This window comes from Necator americanus, chromosome X, assembly GCF_031761385.1.
Source record: "Necator americanus strain Aroian chromosome X, whole genome shotgun sequence".
Lineage (NCBI taxonomy): Eukaryota > Metazoa > Nematoda > Chromadorea > Rhabditida > Ancylostomatidae > Necator > Necator americanus.
Window position 1 is genome coordinate 29,374,587 of NC_087376.1, and position 20,192 is coordinate 29,394,778.

General features: G+C 38.3%; 1 protein-coding gene across 1 annotated transcript; it reads left to right on the top strand.

Annotated features, from left to right (window-relative positions):
* Positions 1–114: 114 nt before the first annotated feature.
* On the top strand, positions 115–17,930 carry RB195_025853 (uncharacterized protein; the record flags this gene model as incomplete). The annotated part of the gene is made up of 57 exons (XM_013454033.2): positions 115–203; positions 1,216–1,303; positions 1,396–1,515; positions 1,589–1,731; positions 1,792–1,939; positions 2,499–2,609; positions 2,674–2,820; positions 2,885–2,982; positions 3,042–3,145; positions 3,209–3,345; positions 3,521–3,689; positions 3,757–3,939; positions 3,998–4,117; positions 4,541–4,710; positions 4,785–4,939; positions 4,994–5,090; positions 5,265–5,390; positions 5,457–5,539; positions 5,815–5,930; positions 5,990–6,107; positions 6,651–6,897; positions 6,956–7,093; positions 7,201–7,339; positions 7,436–7,532; positions 7,583–7,733; positions 7,832–7,966; positions 8,086–8,197; positions 8,260–8,434; positions 8,920–9,100; positions 9,155–9,285; positions 9,348–9,460; positions 9,620–9,791; positions 10,532–10,603; positions 10,668–10,821; positions 10,884–10,956; positions 11,011–11,153; positions 11,263–11,340; positions 11,406–11,558; positions 11,615–11,723; positions 11,785–11,883; positions 11,938–11,995; positions 12,117–12,233; positions 12,284–12,389; positions 12,453–12,607; positions 12,660–12,756; positions 12,806–12,910; positions 13,068–13,223; positions 13,280–13,361; positions 13,424–13,554; positions 13,615–13,796; positions 13,849–13,948; positions 14,194–14,320; positions 14,378–14,455; positions 14,523–14,589; positions 14,648–14,822; positions 17,602–17,765; positions 17,828–17,930. The coding sequence occupies 57 exons, from the start codon at positions 115–117 to the stop codon at positions 17,928–17,930; spliced, it is 7,197 nt and encodes a 2,398-aa protein (XP_013309487.2).
* Between the last annotated feature and the right edge of the window lie 2,262 nt (positions 17,931–20,192).

Consider the following 20,192-nt stretch of genomic DNA (forward strand, 5'->3'; position numbering starts at 1 on the left):
TTTTCTGCTGCATTTTATCTGTATCCTCGTGGTATCAGTCGGTAAGAGCTGCTTCATAATCGCCTACTTCTGGAGTTTAGCTCAACCTCGCTGCTCCTTTGGAGCCCTATACGGATGGCTGCGGCCAAAGTTGAACGGCTAGAAAGAGCGATCAATACTTTAGAAGCTGCTCTGAAGGCAAATGATCTTATTCCATCTAGCAAGTATGTCATTACATTCTTTAAAGTAAAAGTCAAAGTTAAATCATCCTGCGAAATGCTTTTGGTCCTTTCTTTTATATACTAATGTGATGAGAGTTTGGTTCATTTGAAACGATCACGTCTGAAAGGTGCCTCCGGACCTAAACGATCCTTTCAGCAGAACACTAAAAGAATTCTAGGGAAGGGGTGGCGCCATTCTTAACGTGCTTAGGAGTCTATAACCTTAAAAATCTAGATTTTTGCGCCTGTGGGTGGAGGATTGGTTTTTCCAAATGGTGGTAATTCTATACAGCATTCGGTCTTCTCCAAGAAAATTCAAAAACGTAGAAATCCTTCGGGTCTTGCAGGGATGCATTGAAGTCATTGTATGTGTGGAGTCATTAGTTCCATGGAGAAGAGGTTACTAATAAAAGAAGATGAATTATTGATTCGCACTGGACGGTTACATTTTCAGAAGACTTGGTCCCTCATCGAATATACTTCCCATTAGGAGGATGAATACGATGGAATTAAGACCATCGGTGCCTTTTTAACCTTGTGAAACAATATCGTTTGGTTGATTTTCTGACGCAAACTCAGTGCAACGGCACTCCGTTTCGGAACCCAGCGGTTCACTGAGTAAACATACCTAATTGCCTTTATCCTCGCACATATATACCGGCATATCCAACCCTGATCCAGTTGTCCGTAGAGCGGTTTTTTTCTAGTAAGATAAAGCTGTTGAATAATTAGTTTGGTTTGAAGAGGACTGTACACTGTGAGACCAAGTATTTATTACCGTACTGTATTTAAATGACAGTTAATCTCCCTTGCTATGTTTTTATTTAACATTACTAAGAAGAAATGAAAAAAAGAGAAACATACGTATATCGTTTGTGGTTTTACAGTAAATATCATTACATACCCGAGTTGATTGAAGATGATGTGCAATATTTTGCAATATTTTTGCTAAACTATATGAATCATTTTCAAGGGTAAAAGTTACTGTTTACCAATTATTTCTAGAGTTTTGCAGGAAGACTGTTTCTTATGATAAAGAACGAAATGCTTGTACAGAAATCAGAAGCATCATTGTTGCGAACGACTTCAACAACCTTTATAAGGTACACTTTTATTATTACATTCTATGCGATTTTTTTACTACTTCTAGTTGCTTGTATTTTTGAAAGTCAATTAAATTGCGGACATTTTCCAGGCAGATCGTCGCTATGGCGATCTCCTTGCAAAAGGTGTTGAAATGATCTTTAGAATGGTGAATCATGTTGATCAGGATATTCGAACATACGCTGAGGAATCCTTGGACGCTGTGTTAAGGGTAACTTTTTTCCACTACATCTTGTATTGTAGCTTTTCTTCAATAGTTCTAGCGGATTCTTTGTTCAATTTAGAGTCTTCTGCTTGGCTTTTATCATTCTCGAGTACTGGTACTACTTATTACCGAGATCGGACGCACTAACGCTGCTAGATCGGTGGTGTGTGCTCTCCGACGTTTAGCTCACCTCGTTCACTTCAGTAAATGTAATCGCGTCGTGTGAGTTTGAGTTTTTTCATTTTTCTTTCGGTATTTACATTGTCGCGATTATACGTTTAGGAGTTACGGAGTTCACATCCTTTCGGCACTGACAGCATTGATGAAAAGGCCAGAAGAAGCCATTCAAAGCGCAATAATTTCCTATTCTGGTTTACTTTTTGATACGCTTGGCCCAAGAATGAGAAGTCAACACTCGGAGAAAGCTTTTGTTAGTAAATCCTGTTACAATTTGTTTTCCTGTTACTTTTTACTTGTGTCTTTTTCGTTTCACTCTCTTTCTTCCAACAATATTTCAAAGCAGACGTCAAGAAGATTTACAGTTAAAGGTGGTGAGGTTGACTTCTTCGATGTTTCATTGAAACTTTGTTGGAGATATCTACATTCTTCGGAGAGGAATATTGCTAGGGAACCAAGTGCTGCGGAGTTTTCCCTTTTTCCGGCTTTCTGAGGACGGTACATGCGGTCATTAACTTTTCTACTTCTTGGTAAACGGAATGCATGCAGCTTCCTTTCTTTTCCTTCTTGGTAAACGGAATGCATGCAGTTTTGGTGACCAAGATTTCCTGATTAGTGTCTCTTTTTTCCTTCCCAACTACGCGTTCAAGAACAAGAAGCAGAGATATTATTAGTTATGGGTGGCAGGAAGATATTTCTTCACTGGTTTTCTTTATTTTCTATCGTTCACATTCCTCCTTTTTTTCTTCTAAAGAATGCTCGTAGAGTTTTTCTAAGTGGATGTTATTGAACTAATCTGAACGGTATTCTAGGACCTTTACTGTGCTGCTGCAGACAACCTCGAATTGAATGGAACTGCAAATCGAGCTGCCGTTACAGTTATTGCTCAAATCGCTACATATTATCCATCAGTGATGAACAAAGTAATTCGCAAAGCCTTCTTTTGATTTTTTTTTTCCTTGCTATCCGTCTTTTTTTTTGTTTCAGGCTTTCCTCAGATGTATGGTGAACGTTCGAGATGCTGATGATGTCTCTAATCGCACTCGACTTATTGGTTCACTGAACACATTGAAGGCTATTTGGCCACTTCTTTCTGAGCCAGGATGTTCCGTTACACAGGATAATATCAAAATTGTAAACATATATAAAAGATCTTGGATTTTCAGGCAAATTTCTTCTGAACCTGTGCTGGTTTCAGGTCATATGTAGTGTCTTGTGTTGTCTCTATTCTACATTTAGTGAGGTTATCGTTCCTAGTATCGAACTTCTGGAAAAAATCATGACCAACCCGCTTCCGTGAGTTACGATTCTTCAACAAATTTTCTGGTGACGACTTTTAGATTTAATTATTTCAGTTGGTTACGGGATTTTTTGCCTTTAAATTTTGACGTAGCTCCATCATTTCTATCAAAACTTTCAAGTGTTGATCGTCCTTCTCGAAGTGGTTCACCTATACCTGGTATGTAGTTGTCTAGAATTAAGACTACAAAGATTGGCGCCATTTTTATGTTTTGATTTTCAGGGATTGAATCCTCGCTCCCACCTTCTTCCCTTGGATCCATGCTTGATGTGGCAGAGCCCAGTGTTGATATATGCGACTTCAATGCTCCGTTACTGTTACCCGAACGTACTTCAGACCCGTCAACAAGTGGGAATTCTGTGAGTTGTTGATTTTTACATCTTTGCTGTTGTATTGTTTTCTTAAACACGATTATTGTTTGTCTCCCTGATTGAGTGGCATTCTACTGACTTTTTCAAATGAGACCTGAGAATGTGATCATGTTCGACAGCTGTATTTGGGATCACTCTGTTCAGTCTCCCATTTTAATTTCAGACACCTACAATTGAGGATGAGATTATTGATCCTCTTATCCATGCTGATTTATACGAAGAGGTTACTAAGGGAGACAAGTTTGGAATTGATGCGGTTTCGACCTCACAACAACCATTTGGTTCTCCTGACGAATCTCTCGGAATTCTCAAACATCTCCCTCGAGACGTTTGTGAGTTCTCTTGAAATTGTCCATTTAAAGGTTATCAGTAAATTCTCATGTTTTCTATGAGTTTCAGGCGACAATTCCGCTAATTGTTTTGTCTACACGGCAGCTATGCTTGGAAAACGGTTTTTACTGGCTGGATTGAAGGGGCTGAAGAGTGATCGCGATGTACGGATATCGCACAAGATTCTAGCTTTGAATTGTATAACAACAATTACAAAGCACGAGAATCTTTCCAAAACAACATTACTGTTTGGTAATTCTTATGAGTTCTGTCATTAAATGAAGCATCCTGTGCAGTGAGTTTGTTTTAGGCGATTTCGAGCAGAATTTGACCGAAGTTTCGCGATTTATTTTACACGACGACGACCAGTTGTGTGCTTCAACCGTCGCTTTCCTTTTTAGCCTGGACAAGTACGATACTGGCATCGGTGGTGAGAGTTTTATATCTTCAATTCTATAAATATATTTCCCGTTCAAGTCATTTTTTTTAATGACACGTAGTAGCGAAAAGAAAAACTAACAAGATGTTATTCAACTTCTATGGGAAAATCAAAATGCCAATGATTAGTTAAATCATGTTTGAAAATTTCAGCCGCACTATCCCTTTTTACGCTCTTATCTTTGGATTTTTTTTTTGCAGATGAGGTCGCGAAAATGAAATCTTCCTCTATTATTTGTCCTGAATCGGCTGAACCTTCGGGTAAAACCACACTTATCAACAGTGTTTACGCTATCTTTGGGGTGTTGTCCCATATTTTCACTTTTCTTTAGCTTTCAGTTCTTTTTCTGGGTTATAGGCTTCCTTCTTTGATAACGACGCAAGTCAAACTCTTCTCCATTTCCTTTTTCTTTAGACAACTCTCATAATTATCGACGTGTAATGAGAGCCTTCCAACCTATAAGAAAACGGTCGGTGCTGCAGGCGGCTATTGGTCAACAGCATATCCTCAGTGCCCTTGGAATTCTTCCAGAAGCTCTTCATCTAGCAACCGTTGAGGTGTCGTCGACATTCTTTTTGTTGAAGGTAGGTTTTTTCAACTTGCTGATGTTTGCTGTTTTTTGATTTTTACTCTTACTCTTTTTTCCTTTACCTTATAGGTTACTTGCGCAGAGTTTTTAAGTTCGCTGAAATGGAGTTTGATGAGTTCTTCTATAAGAAACGAGTGGCAGTATCAGTGTCTCAACGCTTATTTTGATCTTTTGTTTTCTGATGACAGTAAAGTTGCGCAAGCTGCGCTTAATGGGCTAGAGCAGTGAGTTTCTTCTTTGCTTAACTTCTAATCTTCATTTTTATATGATTATTTAAGGTTGGTAAAAAATTCTGACTTTACTGAGTATTCTGGAGTATTCGCTGCTCGGGTTCCAGATGATCTAATCTCTTTCGAAAAGGAATCTCTACCAGCGGTGAGTATATTCTCTCTGATTTTTTGGTATTGTAGTTATCGCTTTTTTTTTGTAATTTTCTTCTCTTCTGTACTCTGCTGAGCACACCCCTGCTCATTTTTCCTCTTTTGTGTGAATTTTCCTTTCTTTTGTGAACCGTGCTTTGGTAGTTCATAACTGTGAAGGAAGTTGAAGGTGCTGAATATGCCCAATGAATATCGATTTCGGGGAGAATCCCCTGATTTTGTTGTTGAATCGAACTTGGAGGAGATTTTGAGTGAATTATCTGATTATCTTACTACTAATGTGCTGAAGCGATCGGTACGTTGCATTTCTTCCTTCTACTCATTCAGTATTGTGTAATGTGATTTACGCATTGTTATTCAGGCTGGCTTTTGTTTTACACTGGAGGCCTTGTTAAAGGCATTTCCACCTTCAGTGTATCACGATTCCTGGGATTGTTTAAGCAAGTGAGCCTCAGTTAACACGCTTTTTTTATAATTCCGTGCAAAATAGTCTGGTGATCGCATTGGCACCATTCTGAGGTTGCTCTGCAACAAGTTAATAGTGCGTGAACATCGAATATGAGATTTATAAACATAAATAAACATATAAGATAAATAAATAAAAATAAATAACATAAATAGATTTGAAATAATTATATGGTGGAACTGTGCGGTCATCGTAGAAAAAGAAGGTATTTTGTAGAAGGAACCGAAACTCCATTAAAGTGGATTTCTTACAGACAGCCGTCGACAACAACCGGTTTCCTCTCCACTGTCTTAGAACTATGCGAGTTAAATCTCAATTCCACTCACAAACTCTCTGCAGGCCTTAGAGTCATAGCTGCTCTATTTGCAGGTAGTAGAACATTCTCTTTTACTTCTAAATGACGTAGCTTAGTTACGTTAGTGTTTTAGCTCACTGCGAAAGTTACATGATGAACGTGGTCCAAGAGCAAGCCACTGTTGATCGTTTAACGTTACCACGTCTACCAGATCAACTTCTTCTTGATCGACTTTTGTTGATGCCCTTAAGGTACTACATTTATTATATCCACTTCGTACGTGATTTCAGTGTTTCTTACCCTACAGAATATCTTCTGATTTGGTAGTCCCCATAGAACTGATGTTGTCCACTACGTCATCCATTTTTGTTCAAATGTGCAGTTTTTTTTAAAGTCTTATCTGTAGTCTGTATCAAGCATGCTTACAAATGCAGTATTTGTGGATGGGTAAATTTGTGGATCACTGCGGTGTTAAGCTGAGGTTCATCTGATCCCCGCCCATTTCAGTTGTGTTCTATTCAAAATTGCAGAAAGTTGCCCCACATGTGTCCGTTTGGCCTCTCCTAAAGAGAAGTACTATATATAATTATAATTGTAATTACGCATAATTTTACTTTTTCGAACCACTAATTTTTGCAACGAGCTAAAAAAAAGGGTAGCTGCAGTGCTGAAAACGTTTCCTATGTTCGTTTTTGAATTGGCAGAAAATTTCGTGGTGCATTGTTGTAGATAATAAAAATTTTTCTAAACCGGTTGCATCGTAATTTTTCTTAATTTCTTAAAATCTTTTTCAGAGTGCTGAACATGTATTACTCATTAATTGCGGAATATCGTTCGGTGATATCACAATCCTCAACATCCATTTTGTCTCGTCCGACACTTTCACCTCTGCCAACGAAGAAGATTTCTCCTTCACGTATCGCCGATATCTCAAGGCTACTAGGAACAAGTATTCATCCGACTCTTCAGACCAGCTACCTCGAATGTCCCACTGTAAAACAAATATTCCACAGTGTTGAAGGGGCCCATAGGAATTTCTTGGTGAGCTTCTTTCTTTCAAACTGCAAAAAACTCTTCTTAGCAATGAAGTGCATTGTAGGAAAGACTCGATGGCGAATGTGAATCGAGATTTGCCCTCTTACTTCATGCGGCTCTGGACTGCTTAGGAACAATGTGTGAAATGTTGACGTTTTCCCAGTTGCGTCCACTGCTGCAAGAAATTCTGCTCTATGTTAAGGTTGGAACTAACTATCCAGTTAATTTTATGTGAAGTTATTATCTTTTTTAAACATTCTAAGTTTTAAAGGAGATTTAAGTAGTATGGTTGTAAACTGAAAGCCTCAGGTGACTTTGGAAGTCTGTCCAGATGGTTGTACAAAACTACTTCATCAGTTATTCAAAGTTGTTTTCGGAAAAAACACAGCTAATATCAACTTGGACATTCTACAATCCATGAAAATGAAGGATCCTCTTCCTCCATTGAGTTAGTTTATGCAATATTTATTTTCTTAGTTCCGACATAAGAACCTGGATTTATGGAAAATTCAGCTGAATTCTTCATCGAAACACTTCTTTTGAGATGAAGCCGAGATGCTGTATCTTCGTTATGCGAATGAATTCACGTTGTTTTCTGCATTTGTTAGTCGAAAGGAGTACATGGATACTTTTGTGCTGAGGTGATATCGCTTTCTGCGCTTCATTTCACCATTTCACAAACATATTCTAGGAGCCTTGGTTGGCTTAAGACAGACATGCTGTCAAAAGTGCACAATCCGCCTCCCAACGAAATCACTCCAGCGCTTGAGCTATTTGAAGGATTTGTGACAGTCTTGCTGCAGATCTACGGAGCATTTCAATCCATTCCATGCAAACGTGCTGTGAGTTTGACTAGTGCTTCTGCTGTTAAAAACGTCTCATTTTGCAATGATTTCTTTTAAAAAATCACCGACCATACTTTTCATTTCGTGATTTCGAGATACTTGGAGTGATGTGCGAATTACCTCGAGATGGTATCATTTATGCGATGGCTGACCCTAAGAAAGTGCTGTTTGAATCAGTTACCACCCAATTGTATGATCCAGGCACAGGCAACAAAGAGTTATTAACTGAGGTAGATTTAACGTTCAAATGAGTAAAAGCTAATAATCTGTAGACTAGACCTCATTTCATTTTCTGAAGAGCTTTTTTTCCCCGATTATATATTTACATGAACGTTTATTCTGTTTTTAGATAGCACTATATCTTATTGTGTTGGCAAGAACTACCGTCATAAAATATGATCAGGTTTCTCGAGTTGCTGTTGAGCTCATTGAAAAAGCTGTCCAAAGCAATGTAAATGAAAGTAGGTTGCTAGCAAGAAGCCAATGCTTCAGAAGTCTTCTCGATCCATAAAGGACTTTTCAGTTCTCTCTGCTGTCGAGGTAATACTGCTGGAAATGTTGTTCGTACAGCGTTCTGATCCTCAAGTGATTTATTCGGCTTTTCAAAACAAATCAAAAAGTTTGTTCAAGATGAGTAGTCAACGCACGCTACTGCTGTGGACTCTGTTTCTACATGCTTCGAGAAGCGACGAAAATCGGTGTGTGCTGTCATTTTTACAATGCTACTCCGTGCGTAAGATTCCCATCAGTGTTTGGGTTGGGCCGGGCTTAATAACAACTGGTCCCGTTTTCTGACAGGTGGAATCCGGGGTCGTTAGTTATCAAACTTCTGGAGATGCCAAAAAGCGCCTTACGCGAAGCCGTAAACTCTGTTGGCAGACTACGGTTGCACTTTATCTCATCCGGCACTGCCTTTTCAATATCTTTAGTATGATGCGTTCGAATTCGCCCACAGTTTGTTTCAATTCGCGGGCATTTCGGAATTCGAGTTTGGGAGTAATCATCATTGATTACCCCTTTTCGCTTGTAAATGAAATATGTAGAATGATAAGATGTCTAAGGTTTTTTTTTCAGTTTCAGTGTTATTCTTTGTTTTGTTTTCAGTTTGTTGCCATCGTCGCAACCTATAGAAGTTACTTTCCACTACTTTTATGAGTGTCAAGTGATGTTGGTTTATTTATAGATGGTCCTCCACGTCAATAGATTTCTTCGCTGCTTACTCCGAATTTTCGATGGAATCCTCTGACTCGGCGCTGAACCACTCAGTTTTTGCGGTAGTAACGACACTTGCGTGCATGGTTCCAGCTATGTATCGACCTGTAGATAGCGTTTTCCAGCTATTCCAAAATTCTATCGATAATGAGGTTGCTGGTCACTTTTTTACAGCTACAACTATATATATATGGCTTCTTTTTAAGGGAATTACTTTAAATGTGAAGCTTAAACGAAGTGTTCCTCTGCTTTTCTCCATTTTTAACAATGTGGCTGAGGAGAAGTTACTCATGCGGATTGAGCAAATGATGGAAGAACCATTAGAATGGCTTGTGGGGTTCGTAATACTTCGTATTTAATTCATGTTCTAGATAACATGAGAATTCATTCTGATTTCAGCAGTATTTACTACCTTCTTTTGTCAAGTTCACTAGTTGCGGCGAAAAGTGATGGCATAGTAGTGGAGTACACACTTTTCCTTCTTCAGACAGTGGTTAACTTGATTAAAGCAGGTTTGTGGACCTGATTTTGCTTGCTCCGTGAATTGCATCTGCAACCTGACGCAGTGAAGCACGCTTCGGTGTGTGTTTACATGTGTGTGTGAACACCGTTTGCAACCCGTTTTTATGCATTTTGGGCTGTCTACATGCTCTCGACTCTTTTTCTTACAGAAAGCTATCCGAAACTTTGTGCTGGTCTACAGGCTCGTCTTAAGAAAGCCGACTCGCTCCCAATTCGTCCTCTTGTCGCCACCCAACCTGCTCTTTTGTCTCAATGGCTGCAGTTAATGCATCTCTGTGATGAGCCAGCGGACAAATATATAGATTTTGATCAGTGCACGGAGTGAGTTTGCTTTAAACTCATCACCCACGAATCTGAGCTGGTACGGATTTCAGGTGGAGTATTCGTATACGGGATCGTAGATTATAGAGAGAAGGGTAATTCCGTCCATTTCTTCCTAATTGCCGTAAAAAACGGCCCGGAAGATACGGCTTCAAGCGTTCCGGTGCGCTATTTCCTACAACGAGTTTGATTGGAGCGCGCCAGCCTTGTGCACGCGCCGCATTCTTGCCGTTTTTTACGGCAGTTAGGAAGAAATGGACGGAATCACCCCCTCTCCATAATCTACTATATAAAAATACTCCACCTGAAATCCGTACCACTCCAGATTCGTGGGATGATGCCGTGATACCTTTAAAGGCATCAACCCACGAATCTGAGATGGTGCAGAATTTCAGGTGGAGTATTCGTATACGGGATGGGAGACTACGGAGAGGGAGGTTATTCCGTACATTTCTTGCTAACTGCCGTAAAAAACGGCCCGGAAGATGCGGCGCCGCACAAGACTGGCGCGCTCCAATCGAACCTCTTGTGCAAAATGGTGCGCCAAAACGAATGAAGCCGTATCTTCCGGGCCGTTTTTTTACGGCAATTAGGAAGAAACGGACGGAATCACCCCCTCTCCGTAGTCTCCCATCCTGTATGCGAATACTCCACCTGAAATCTGCACCACCTCAGATTCGTGGGGTGATGCCTTTAAAGACAAAGTCTTCTTCATTGGAGTTTATTGTGAGGGACTTTAGATATGTAATAAGGCTGGTTGACTCATTTTCACCATCACCAGATGATCTGGATTTAGAAGATTCGGAGGACGAGTGGGTGGTTTCTCATCAAAATTCGTAGGCACCACTGTATAACTTTTGATTCGTTTTTTTTTAGCTTACCTCCAACACCTGCTTTGCTAACAGAAACTCCTCTTGTAGAGTTCTGCAGGACAATGTTCATAGGATCGTTATGGTGCAGGCATCCAAGAGTGTTTCGTACATTGCTGTCATTAGAGTCACCGGATATTTATTATGTGTATGAGTGCATTGTGAGTGCAGTTTTTATCTATGCTGAAGAAATTTGCGCTGTCATCATCAGTTCGTGTCTCAGACTGACGATAGACGCGAATGTTTCCTTGGACATCTTCTGAACTCTATGTCAGCAGGGCTCGTTTCGCAGATGGGTTGGTGTTGTATGTGTTTGTTTCCGCTTCTTGAAAAGATTCATGTTTGTTAAGCGTTTCCTGATGCATACAAGACTGCAGTTTCAAAAGCACAAGAAGTCCTAGACATTGTCTACGACCTCGTCGAATTTGAAGGAGAAATTGACAAAAATGCGTTACGTCTAAAGGTTTTTGTGCTATCGCGCCTGCCTAAGCTGGTAATTCTCATATATTTGACCATTTTTTGCTGTTTTCTTTTGAATTCGTTCATTTTCTTCTTCAGTCGACACCAAACTTTTTGTGGATGTCCATAATACGTTAGTTTAGAATGCTCATGATCTGGCGTGGGGCGATTTCACCTCTAATGAATTAGTCGCCTTGTTAGACTTTGCTGCAGAGGAAATGGTGAGGAAATTTTTTCAAAGTTCAATTGAAGTCTTGTCGTGTTTATGCCTCTTTTCCTCGTTCAGACTCTTCCTGCTTGTAATATGCGAGCTACCTGTGATGGGTTGATTTTTTTACTGGAACACAAATCAACGAGAGAAATATTTTCAAGAGATATTTACTATGGTATTCTGAGTATTAAAAAAGTTCTTGAAACAATCCTTCTGCTTCTTGGAGGGGTTAGTTTTCCCTGTGCCCACGGCTATTATTCTTCGACAGAATGCACTTTTTTTAGAAACAGCCATGGAAGTTTGACCACTCATCAGTTATTGATAAAATTAGCATAGTAACGGGTAACAATGTTGTTTCTTCATCAGATTTCGATGATTTTGGCGGTTTGGACGGTGAGTTTTGAATCTACTTCTTCTCTAATATTCCATTCATATTCTGTAGCGTTCTTTTCAGGGTTCATAGGTACACTATTCAATGATGTGCATAATATTTGTCATATATACCGACCTCAAGTCTCCAAAGATCTACAACATCTTGAGAAATTTTGTAGAGGTAAGTTCTTTGCATGAAAAGGAGAGAACAAATGTCAATGGTTGTTGATTTAAGTGCTTTTACGACATCCGGTGCTGCATCGTCTAGCAATAGTCCCATATACTGCTTTAAAGTGAGTTTAGTTATGAATTTCGGGTGAACCAAAGAACTTCGACATTAGTGAACTCCTGCATGTTTTTAACAACCGTATCTTAGCGGTTATCAATTTCTTTTTTGTTATTCATTTTTTAAAGGATGAACTGGAAGCTTCGGATTGAATTGCGAGAAAATGCAATACACGTACCATTGGTGAACATCCATCTTTTGTCCAACATGGACATTCTCAATGATTTTACGTGGAGGATTAATTGGTAATTTTTATGAAATTGTACACTTTTACGTAGCTTCCAAGACTGTTCAGGCTTGGTTGGATTTCTCGTCAGCAGTTTGAAGACTTCTGGATGTCACTTTTTGGTGTGCTTTCATCAACTCCGACGGGCAACGAGCTCACCTCGGATAGCTCAGCGGTAGGTTATATTTTCAACTACATATTATCTACACAACACTTGTTCAGCTTCATATTCTTCCAGAACCTTGCTGAGCAAATTCTAGCCAGTAGTCTTGCGGTTTCTGTTCTTACGGATATTCTTATATGTAGTCTTCTCTATCCTGAACCTGGTAATCCACCAACGGGTCGTTTTATCATTAAACATCGCGAGCGAAATGAACCATTCTATCAGTCGAAGTAAGTTATTTGAAATGATGTGCAGATTCATTGCTATCTTGCTGACGTTCAGATCCATGCAAATACTGTGCTGGCTGAAATCACGTTTGACTCGTGATCAAGAACCATTGCAGGTGTACCGCAGAAATCTAGAACGGCTCAATTACAAGGTTAGATAACATTCTTGAATCTACTGTGACCTCAGGCTATGTATTCCAGGGAGAAGAATATGGATTTGGTCAGTTGTCCGCTCTGTCGTTATGGACTTTGACTGGAGTACTGAACGAGGAGAACCCTCAGCAATTGGGTAAAACAGATAGTCCGGTATGTTTCACAAGCTGTTTTCTTAGATGACAGTAATTCTGTAGCTATCAGTTTTTAATTGTTTTTTTTAAACTTCATTGTGAGTAACTTCCCTTTTTTCAATGACAACTCCACCTCAACTCTCAGCACACTCTTAATTCTATCATTCTCATTTCAGAAAATGCGTATTTCACTGTCAGAATATCTTCTAAAAACTACATGTGAGCTTGATACAGCTTCATCAGTGCGAGCGCTGTTTGAGAACTATTCACATTGGTTCGCTCGGGGCCTACAGCACCTTCCTTTACCATTGTTGTCGTCTACAGTTAAATCGGTCTGCAGTTTTTATCGTTATTCCCGTTGTGAATTCGAGAAATAACTAAAGTTCAGATGGCAATACTATCTGATTTATTCGATGACTCAGCCTCATACGAGTTCTTATACGTTCAAATGAGGAATGTGTTTCGAGGAGGTATTTATCTTGTCAAATCTTTTTTCCCATCTGAAAGCGCTGCACTAAATCTAACTTTTTAGGCTTCCTCACAGGTCATCCCGATATCGGCTATGTAATTTATAGTCTGCTGAAATCGGTAACAGTTATTGGTTTAGAAAATGCATCAAGAGGTATGACAGAAGCTGACATGGCGAAACAGATTCTTACATGGGTAAATTTCTAATTTTCTCTTTACTTAAGACATTTTTTCCCACTAAACACATCCTTATAGGTTGAGTACGGCTTAACTTTTTGGTCACCTTTTGTTCGCGAAGCCACATTGCACGGATTTATCTACCTCTTACAATCCATGACGTTGGACCCGTTAAAACCTGTCGTCCAATACGTGACCGGGTTTTTATTAGAAGAAACAAAAAAGCAGCTTTCTGTGACTGATCCAATTAACGTAATGGAGTGAGTCCGAACAACTGGTAGAATTTATACTCGTAATAACAAAGTACTACAGCATACCAGCATCGCTTGAGTATTCCAATCTTTTGTGGGCTGTATCATTTCGAATTATGGAAGAACCGCTACAAGTCTCATTCAAAAACACGTTGATTCAGGTGATTTCTAGTTTTCCCTTTTCCAACCTTTCTTTTTAAAATTTTTATTCGCGTGTGCCTACCATTTTTAGACTGTCTTTTTTTTTCTCAAACGTTTGACTTCAATGATTTTACTGTGCTAGACTAGACGAATGCACATAGATCACGTTTTAATTTAATTGGGCTGTCTTTTCAAGTCTAGGCTCACTTTCGTACTGTTGCTATTACTATTGTAAATTTTTGGACCTTTTTATTTAATATTTCAGCGAACCTGTGAAACTTTTACTGTGATGAATTTACCACCATATCTCTTACCGGTTGTTACTAGTGGTATCGAAGCGCTTGCACTACATAGTGCCAGTTATTTGCCGCAGTTCCTTCAATTAGTCCATGGTTCGTTATTATTTTACCAGGTAGAAGTAGGTCCTTCAACTAACACTTTTTTCTCAGGTTGTCTTAAATCATATGCAACGATCTCTTCCACTTTTCAATATGCGCTACGCGTTCTCATAGTTTGTGTCTTTAGACGTAAGTCCGAAATCAATCCAAAGATTAACTGTGACTTGTTCGAAATTTAAAAATGTAATGTGTTCAGAAGAAGCTGATCCACGAAGGGCAAGTGCTCAGAAATTTGAACCAATCTTGGAGGAGTTGTATAGTGTGTACGTACGAATTAAAATTCTCTATTTGAGATTGTTGTTTCAATCGCTGCAATTGCAGATATCGGCGATGTGATGTACGTGATGCCGATTTGATAAGTTTTGTACTACCGTCTGTTCTACTTCGTCTTTATCCTGAAGAACGTGTACTTAGTGTAATATTAGATTTTTGTGCCCCTCTAAAAACAGGTAATTATCCGAACCACATCTGTCAATCGCTGCGAATGATGTTTGAGGTGAGATATTTCATTTCTTTGTGCTTTATCTTAAATGGGACGTTTGCAGCTTACTGATAACACCTTGAGCTGCTGCACTGACGCTAAAGAATATGTTTTTCAAGGCTTTTGCTGCTTTGATGTTTTGCAAGTGAACAGTTAATTTAAGCTCTGCAGCAGTTGTTCAGCGTAAAAAAACCCATCTTCTCAACAGAAAGCTTTAATTTCTTTTTCATTATTTCTTTTTTATTCTTATTTACTTTCTTATTTACATCTTCACATTTGAACATTCTATATTTTATCTTTTTGTAAAATATTAAATTATAAATATAATTACCGGTTTACATTTGTGGTTTTTTAAGACTACGTTTGCCTAGATTAATCCTACCACGTGTCCCAATGTTTTCTCTCTGTAGAGTCACTTGAGTTCCCTTGCGCAACTCACTGGGTGAAATATTTAGGTAGACTACTAATGAAAATTTAGATTTCCGAGAACAAATCGGTGTTCATGAGTTCATGATTTGATTGCTCTCATCTGCTGTGAGTTCAGAAGTATTCTGAAACGAAATACAGATGGATTCCCCTATGTTATGTCTGATAGTCGATTTTCAGTGCTGTAGATCCAATCATATTCATCATTGTTTTCACAGAAATGTACTTGAAAACCTGCATTTAGAAGAAAGGACTTTTGCACTGCACTTTTGTTTATCACGCATTTAATGAATAGTTGTGAATTGTAGTGCAGCCGTTAGGTATACATATTTGCAAAAAAAAAAAAGCGTAGAGAAAATAATGGGAAATGATTGCCTAAAATCTATCCCTTTGTACTCCGTTGTTGCCGTACGAGCCACATTGAAAATATGTACTTTAGATCCACCGTCTTGTTGTCACTTGTTCAGCTTATTTCAACACTTCCAGATAAAAGAAGTAAAATCCGATCGTTCCTGCGGTTTTCAGCGTCACATTTTTGCTTTTTTTACTTTTTTCTCACATATTACGGAAAGGAAAGAAAAGAGACTGTGTCGTATGTTCAAACAGACAAGAAAACGGAAAACGGCGCAAGACTAGCGAGTTTTGTGGTACTTGTCCTGGGAAACCTCGAAAGTATATGGGTGACTGCTTCCAAAAATATCATACTTTGAGAAATTTCAAAATGTAAACTTTTTTTTTGTTACTATTTTACAAATTAAAATTAGCTAGTACCACATTTTTGCTTTTGGTGTTGGTAATGGTGTTTACAAGAAATATATAGTATTGAAATAGCTGTATTTTCTGTTAAGGATAAGAAATCGAGCTTAGGACTAGGGTTGGTTTTAACCCTAGTCCTAAGGTCCTAGGGCCGTAAGGAAAAAGTGCTGAAGTTGCTAGTGTTCCATGGGCCAGACAAGACCGGAGTGCAAAGAGCTAAAAATCCATAGATCGCGTAGAAAATTTGGTTAGTTCAGGAACAAAGGAATAAACGACTGATACACTAGCTCGCGAATTTTTCAGATAGGGTTTTGTATAGGCCTCTACTTTTCTGGTCATAGTATGCCGACTTAGAGTAGTTTATGATGCAGTAGGTTGATTTTTTCTTAGAGGTAAAATACTCTAAATATGGTTAAAAAAAACAAAAAATTGCATTAGAATAGCATCTCCAGCTAGTTTAATAAAATGCACTAACAATTCATTCTCCAGAAGCGCGTCATGTTCGACTTATGAAGCGGCATGTACTTAATTTTCTTTTTTTAAATTTTTTTTTGTTTTAAATTGGCTTCATTTTTTTTTCTAGACGAAGTTTCCGATTTTCGTTCAGAAATTAGCATGTTTTTTCAGTTTTAGTCATTCCTTCACTGATGTTACTGACAGTTTGCTATTCCATTTTTGTATAGGTTGAAAAAAAAACATATAGCTGTAAAATAGTAAACAAATTCAGATAAAAAAAAACCCCGTTGCGATTTAATACTGTGAAGTTTATTTGTTTATTTGTAAATGTCAATAGTTGTCCCATAAAACAAAAAGAAGAAGGAACGGTGCTCAGTAGAATTTTGGCTACGTGGTATATAGCAAGGGTGGCTCTTTATAAAACATTGTGTAGTGAGTTAACAAGTTACAGATTAAATAGTCAAAAGGAGCTGAATTAAATTGGAAGCAGTTGAAAATGAGTACAAATTTGTTATTTGCAGCTGCACCACAGAGTTCGCCTTCTATTTACGGAGATTCAGAATACGTAGTGTAGGAAAACGTTCATTACATAAATCACATCAAATACAAGTGCTGTTCTCATGGCATCATCTGAGGAAAATGTGACTTTAACGAGCATGGCTTTGGGACTGACAGATTGTATTTTTATTCTACTCTGCACATATTCACACATTTTATTACTTCCGTGACGTCTGAAAGACGAAAAAGAACTCACCGTTTGCATGGATTTGTGAGATGAACAGAGTGGAACCTCTTAAGGCGCAATTGAACCTCACATCTGCCGCTAAAGAGGCCGTTTTTTCGTGGAGCAGGGTATTGTCACGTGGATTTCTGTGGATGGAAGAGATTCTTATCGAGTCCTAATCATTTCGAGGAAAAGACTTTGTGCACATCTGTAGATCTCGTAAGCGATCGGTTTCTAACCGGCGCGTTTGTTTTCTTGCAAACCTCTTCTAGTGAAAATTCGCTCTAAGATCTCTGTAGAAATTAAAGAAATTAAATTTGTGGAGATTCTGTGTAACGTATGATACACTAAAGGTAATAGTGAAAAATTGTAAATTAGCTTTTTGTTTCTGTTGCCTATATCCACAAAATAGGAAATTGTAATTACTTTCAGTTTTTCGAACGAATGAGAGACAGTCAGCGTCTTTCGTCAATGATGGTGTTTGCACAGCAAGTAATTTCACGTCTACAAACAAAACCAATTTCATCCAGAGATGACCGAGCTGTAGCTAGTTGCTTGCTGTCTGCCATATCCCCATATGAGGATATTGCCTACAGGTATCCAGTTTCATCTTTTTATAGTTCTTTTTTCTTCACCATTCTTAACTCTTTCTGACCAGATTTCACGTTTATTTGGCCTCGGTGGATTCATCGGAAACATTCGAAGAATCATACGAATTCTTGATGAGGAAAGCCACTGAAGAGTACTCGTCATCTTGTTAATATTCGCTGATTTCTGTGTTTTTTTTTTAGTTAAGAACATTCTTTCATTCACTTTGTATGTGTTTCTTTCCTTTTTAATATATCAAATTTTCTCACTCAGTGAACTTTAGACCGGTTACTATGTTTTTTCTGTATATACAAATAGAAATATAGCCACTCCTACGTGTGGATTTTCATCGGAAAGAAAGTATCCTCGCAGAACTATAGTCTTAGTAGTTTCTAGCGCTAAATTTAGGCGAGATTTTGGCTACAGTATCATGATGCATGCATTCTTTAGGTTTTTGATGAACAATTGTTATGTTCCTTATTTCTTGGCTGGTTGTTTTTATGTGTAAGTGGATGTTCCTCTATTTACATTCACAGCATTGTTCCATGTCATGGTTACATTTATTTTGTGACTGTGATTTGTGCATATTTTGCCGGGAACTTTCTTCGACGATTTCGTTTATATCATATAAAGTCATAGATAATAGTCGCGAGTTCGATGTATTTCTTTGGCGAACAAAGATGTGCATGTAGACCTCCAATCCAATTTCTCTCTCGTAAAGTTTCGGATAGATGGATTTGCCCTGTTTGTTTGCTATAGTGCATCCAAATCTTGTTGTTGTTTGGTGATACGGATGAATTTTTAGCAAAAGCCTTAATCAGCATCGCTTGAAGTCGTAAATTTGAGGAGAACGAAGACCAGTGGTTAGAATTATATCTACGGCCTAAGACTTAATCATTGTATATTTCAACTTATCATTAGTAATTGTGGTAAAGATTTATTGCCTGAAGGAAGAGAAAGCTAGAACTCGCATCATTTTTCAACCCGAGCTTCAAAGGGACTTTGCAAAAACCTTTGTTTTTTTTTCCTTTGATTTTTTTTGTCGACTTTAGCCGTCTCTGGCTTCAAGAAGAAAGAAACATACTTTATTATTAGATCCGAAGAAGACACTTTTCAAGTAGAGTGCTTAACGTCCCGTAAAAAGTTTCCAAATGAAAACGTTTTCCTGAAGTAGTTAGTGGAAACTGGAATATCCTGCTATTCAAGTAACAACTTATTCGACTAATTTGAATACTGGATCTATCAGATTCTTTCATTCAGTGGTAGTTATTCGAAAGACCTGTTTGATAGAAGAAAATAAAGTGAACGAGAAATGATTGTCACGGAGGTATGTACATAAATTGTTTATTTTAGATGTAGTAGGTTAATAAGTCTCACATCTGTTCTTTTTGGCTAACAGAACCATGCGCGATGTTGTCCAGGAACATTTTACACTTCTATGTGTGTCTTAATTCCCGAGATTGTGATTCAATTAGTACCACGTTCCTGCAAAAATCCTAGGAAACGCCAATCGAAAGTAACATTAATAAAACAATAAACCATATTGCTGCAAATGCTAAAGTAAAATCCTATTTGATATCTTATTGTAAAGAGATATCATGTACATTTCTACGAACGTCTAAGGTGCTTGTCATGCGTGTTTTATTGTCAATGTTGGGGTGAGAGTTTTGAAAGGACGCAGTGAGAGAGCGGAGAAGAAGGACGACCACAAAATACTGTTGCTGCGATCTTGAGGACGTGATACGCCGTCTCCCTCTTTTTTCTGTTTCCACCTGTTCTACAACAAAACTGACGGCAGTAACATTCTCCCTTAGCGATGTCGAACGTGACGTCGGTTATAATTGCACGGTAAGTCTCCGAGCAAACCACTCATCCGCAATAATGTCCACCCTTCTCATTTTTCAAGAACTTTTCTTCTCCTCTGATTATCTCTTCTAAGTGAAGCTTAGGAAAAGAAGGATATCGAAGCTGAAATGAAGCCACAAATTGTCTCGCGACCGACGCGATTCAGTTGGTGGGAAATGAATCGATTTTTGGGAAAAACTAAGAAGTAATGCAATCGGAAAATTAGAGAAAACGGTAGACAAAAATTGGCAGCTTCCTCAGAACTACTACAAACTTGCTTTTGAATTGTGTTCACTATTCCGTCACAGTATTCGCTAGAAAATTTCTTTTATAGTTTTTTCTTGTACCCTAATATCTGACGATTCGTGATAGCACTCTCATTGTAACTGAATTGCATTACTAAACTGGTTTACTGGAATTATTAGAATCCATAGAGAAGATGTTGTTTTTTCACGCGAAAATGTTAGTTTTGTGGTTCATTATAATGTGACCTGAATTTCGATCTTAGTTTTTTTTTTTCCAAATGCTTGCTTTTTTGATGAAAGAAAAAACAATCTCCTAGGATCTATAGCTCTTACATTTCTAAAAAG